Source organism: Pituophis catenifer, unplaced genomic scaffold, assembly GCF_029215685.1.
Source record: "Pituophis catenifer annectens isolate HBS135680 unplaced genomic scaffold, rPitCat1.0.hap2 SCAF_5, whole genome shotgun sequence".
In the NCBI taxonomy this organism is placed as follows: Eukaryota; Metazoa; Chordata; class Lepidosauria; order Squamata; family Colubridae; genus Pituophis; species Pituophis catenifer.
Genome location: NW_027256885.1, coordinates 31953804 through 31958986, shown reverse-complemented (window position 1 = coordinate 31958986; position 5183 = coordinate 31953804). Strand labels below are relative to the sequence as shown.

Below are 5183 nucleotides of genomic sequence, written 5' to 3'. Positions count from 1 at the left end.
TTCCAAATCTCTAGGGGAGTAGGTGAATTTTTGAGATTTCTAGCTGCTGGCCCTAGTCCAGGTAATTGCAGAACAATATTGCGACTAGCGGTTCCAGATCTATTGCTTCCAAAAGGTGCAGAAGACCATTTGAATTTGTTCTTGCCATATAAATTATTGCACAACGTAGATTGTACCTGGTCATCAATTTCATTGGAAGCTTCATCATCGCTGATGTCAGAATCAGTGGCGAAGGCAGGTTCCTCATCGTCCATTACAAAATTTTCGTCACAATCCAATTCCACTTCACTCAGATCACTCTCTGCTTCTCCATAGCATTTTAGAACAGTTTCTTCAAAGTTTGGATCAAATAAATAAACTGGAACTGAGACAGCTGATAGTAACAAGAATCACACTGATCTGAAAACAGATATCTTGACTACTGATGCTCCCTTTTTCCATGACTTTTAACAAAAATGAATGTCAAATGTAATTATTTCTGGCTTGAATATGATTTTAAAGCAATTTGTTGCCCAAGCTATGAAGGCAAAGCTTCGTAGAGGATATTGAACCATGGGCAGTGTGGCTATGAGATCTCTCTCCAGCCTCAACTGATTTTTTTTAAAAAAACCCTAAAGGTGAAAACAATTAACTTAGTCTGATCAAGTCTTCAGTTTCTTTCAACCTAGTTAAGTGCATTCTTGTCAATAATAATAATAATAATAATAATAATAATAATAATAATAATAATAAATAGATAATAGATAATATGTTTTGTCATTTGAATATAATTCCCACATGATTTTTTAAAATTTAATTATGAATCTTTACTGATCGTTGTTTCTATTTTCCCCAATATAAATATTATTTTATCCAATATGCTAAAGTGCCTCATTATTTTTTATTTTATAGAATGTTAATGTTGTGTATGCAAATCTATCATCTATCTATCTATTTATCTATCTATCTATCTATCTATCTATCTATCTATCTATCTATCTATCTATCTATTTATCTATCCATCCATCCATCCATCCATCCATCCATCCAACCATCCATCCATCCATCCATCCATCCATCCATCCATCATCCATCCATCCCCTTTTTTGCATTTTTCTTTCAGTTTCGGCTCCACCCCTTTTTGAGAAAAGTTTCATTCAACAATAACGCTGGTGACATTATTTCTTTTAATCAAAATGGTGAACAAATAGTGGGATTTGATATTATAAACTGGGTAACTTTCCCAAACCAGTCTTTTCATAGAGTCAAAGTTGGAATGATAGACCCACATGCTTCTTCAAAAAGTGCATTTCTCATTGATGACAGTCATATTGTGTGGCCTGTCAGGTTTACTCAGGTAAGTATGCATCCGTTTAGAAGTTTTCAGACATTACTAACAAGTTAGAGCTTTTATTTATTTCTGAACTACTAATCTCTCTCAAGACTCTCTACGGGACACTGGGTTCTATACAAATGTTAAAATATAAAAATAGTATATATAAAAAATTAACAATATAGAAGGATGCAAGAGTGATTAAAGATATTAAAGATATTGGGGTTTTATTTAGTGACAAGTGTATACCAAGAATTGACATCAGAGGACAAAGCAATGGAAGAGTCCTTTATGCATTGTGATATCAAAAAAAATTAGCCAAACTATATTTAATACTGCATCCAAAGCTGCTATAAAATCTTCTTCTATGTTACATTTTACGCTTTCTTTCATGTCTAGGGTTATCCCCTTTCATTGTGTAATGACAATTGCCAAGAGGGTTATAGTAAAAGAAAGAAAGAAGGGAAGCCATTTTGCTGTTACGATTGTTTTCCATGTCCAGAAGGAAAGGTATCAAATCACAAGGGTAAGATATATTAGATAAGAAGATTCTTCTATATAGCATCTAGTTGATATATAGGGGGAAGTATAACTCTGTAGTATGAATGTTTTGTGTTTGATTTGGAAAAGTTGATTCAGAATGCAGAGACGTACCAAAAGAGGACCTAATTGTAATGTACATATATAAAAGCCAAATATCACTCACTCATCATGAAATCTCCAGAATGGTAAAGCCTACAAACTTGAAATTTGGTATATATGTTCCACTTGACTTCTAGGTGCTTGCTAAGAAAGGATTTTTTGAAATGACCATCAGATCATTAGTGTTTCATATACAGTATTATATTCACATGCTCTGATGCCAAGGAGTTAGACATTCTACTCCCCTTCCCCACCTGAAAGGAACTCTGTCCCAACTGCCATTTGCCATATATCAACATGCTCTGATCCTACTTCTTGCTAAACCGGGTGTGAGCATGGCCAGTGCGTGACTCATTCGGCCTGCAGGCTGGGACATTCTACTCCCTCTATTCCAACTGTTTGGACTCGGACTTTGTTTGAACCTCTGGGAGGGCGAAAACAGCTTCCCCAGGCTCTGGAGGCCCTCTGGATGCCAGAAACAGGCCTGTTTCTGGCCTTCCCAAACTTCTGGTAGGCCTGTTTTTCGCCGTCCCCAAGCCTCCACGTGCGCCCTGCACTTACCTGCATCCAAAATGGGCCGCATAGGGACTCCTGGGAGTGGTGAGGTGAGGTGGCAGGGCCAGTCAGGAGTGGGATTTGGGGGTTCTCTGAACTGCTCAGAATCTTACCTAGAGGTTCTCTTGAACCCCTGTGAACCCCCAGCAGCCCAGCCCTGAACTAACTGAAACCACACCTTTATCCATTTCTAATTCAGATTTGCACCAACTTAAGAGTACACTCCTAACAAAATGATAATTTTGTTTATCTTTGGAGTCTTCATTATCCCTGAGTCTTCGGAGAGGGACGGCATATAAATTGAATTAAATTGGAAAAAAAATTGAATTGAAATAATACAGTTTTGTAGGTTCTGTTGAGGTTCTCTGACAACCTGATCCAGCTTTACATGATTGAGTGCATATGTTTCTTTTCAGATGCAGACACATGTTACCCATGTCTGATAAATCAGTATCCAAATCCACAATGATGTTTATGCATTCCAAAAACTTTCAGTTTCTTATCTCTTAAAGAACATTTAAGGGTGTCGTTGGCTGTTCTGGCTCTTTTCTTTTCTTTCCTGACTATCCTGGTACTTTGGCTTTTTATTAAGCATCGAGACCTCGCAATAGTCAAGGCCAACAACCGGAGCCTCACCTACCTTCTCCTGATTTCTCTCCTGCTCTCCTTCATCTGTGCTTTATTGTTCATTGGGCCACCAGAAAAGATTACATGTCTCCTTCGCCAAACTGCTTTTGGCATCATCTTTTCACTAGCGGTTTCTTGTATATTGGCCAAAACCATCATTGTGGTTCTGGCTTTCATGGCCACCAAACCTGGATCCAAGATAAGGAAATGGTTGGGGAAAAGGTTGGCTTATTCCATCGTCCTTTCCTGTTTGCTTATCCAAATAATGATTTGTACTACATGGTTGACAACAGCTCCTCCATACCCAGATGCTGATGTTTATTCATTGAATACCGAGGTTATACTGGAATGTAATGAAGGCTCCTCTACCATGTTTTACTGTGTTCTGGGTTTCATGGGATTTCTGGCCATTGTCAGTTTTACGGTGGCTTTTTTAGCCAGAAAACTCCCGGACAGTTTTAATGAAGCTAAATTTATTACCTTTAGCATGCTGGCTTTTTGTAGTGTTTGGCTCTCCTTCATTCCATCCTACCTGAGCACTAAAGGAAAATACATGGTAGCCGTGGAGATTTTTTCCATCTTGACCTCCAGTTTTGGGTTATTAGGATGCATTTTTTTCCCTAAATGTTATATCATTTTGATGAAACCTGATCGAAAAATTGGAACATCTTTAACAAGAAGGAATCAATAAAAGGGAAAATTTCAAATCCCTCAATTTGGGGATGGGGGAGGGGAACTTCAGGATACATTCTACATATGATGCTGTTCAATAAATGTGGAAATCTTGTCTTGATGTTCTACAGTATAATTGATAAGTCTTCATAGTCAAGTGAAGACCTACCATGAAGGCTGAGGAACCAAAACAGATTTTGGGAGGATGGAGCCCTTCGCAATCCTGTTTTATGCAACTTACCAGGAAAGTAATAATGTACCTATAGCAACTAGAGAAGATAGACAAAGGTGATATTTCACATCCTTCCATAGACTAAATTCTACTTCTGAAAACTCCACCCAGTCTGCTCATGCAACAACAGGACCCTGGGATATTCCACAATTCCGTTCATATTTCATATGCTAATCTCTACATGAGATGGGTAGAAGATAAATCTAATAAATAAACAAAATAAACATTTTCCCCCTTTGGATTGGCCAGTACAGCATGTTTTTACACAAGGGATATTTGAGTGGGATATCTTTCAATGCTTGCACTGTACCACAAGTATCATGACACCAAAGACCAGTGATGGCCAACCTTTTCAGCACCCAGTGCCAAAAAGAGAGCGCACGCACACATACACGCACTCGCCAGGGACACGCCCCAGAAGAGAAGCTGCCAAGTGGACATACACATGCAAGGAAATGAACTTCTGGTTTCTGGCGCACGCATGTGCACCAGCCAGCTTGTCTTCCAGTTATTGGCATGCATGTGCGTGTGATGATCAGCTGGCCAGTGTGCATGGAAACAATAGAAACCGGAAGACCAGCTGATTGTTGTGCATGCATGCGCACCAGAAACCCAGAAGAGGAACGGGCGATGGCAGACATGCTAGCCAACATGGCTTTGTGTGCCACTTTGGGCATAGGTTCGCCATCATGGCCATAGAGGATCCTAATCTTCCTACTTCTTCAAGAGAATTCAAGGATATAATTGTGCCTTTAAAAAGGAGTAAAAGTTGACTGTTTGTTTCAGATAGAATACTTTCATTATTAATGAAAGTGGATCCCACTGTCTGATTGGTAGTCAACAATTAAAAGGAAAACCTTGTATCCCTGAATTGTCTTTTATCATTTCAAGTGGGGATTGGAACAGTGTTTTCAACTGTCATGATTCAAGTTTATGCCTTTGTCAACAAAACATCTGTAGCAAAAATGAAGATGTATGCAGAGAGGTCAACTCAACCTCTCTGGATATAACTGTGACTTCTGTTTTTATTTTTGTTTTCTTTTCTAAGGTGTTCAGCATGTATTTGGAATATTTTCTTGGGGGAAAATGCAATTATCAATCTGAAAAGATACCAATGAGTTAATTTAGGTTAGGATTCAGTTC

General features: G+C 38.5%; 1 protein-coding gene across 1 annotated transcript; it reads left to right on the top strand.

Annotated features, from left to right (window-relative positions):
• Window positions 1-2981: 2981 nt before the first annotated feature.
• Window positions 2982-3827, top strand: LOC139317644 (vomeronasal type-2 receptor 26-like; the record flags this gene model as incomplete). Its single annotated transcript, XM_070944729.1, has 1 exon — window positions 2982-3827. A coding segment is annotated over one exon (846 nt), but the record flags the coding sequence as incomplete, so codon positions are not given.
• Window positions 3828-5183: the final 1356 nt, after the last annotated feature.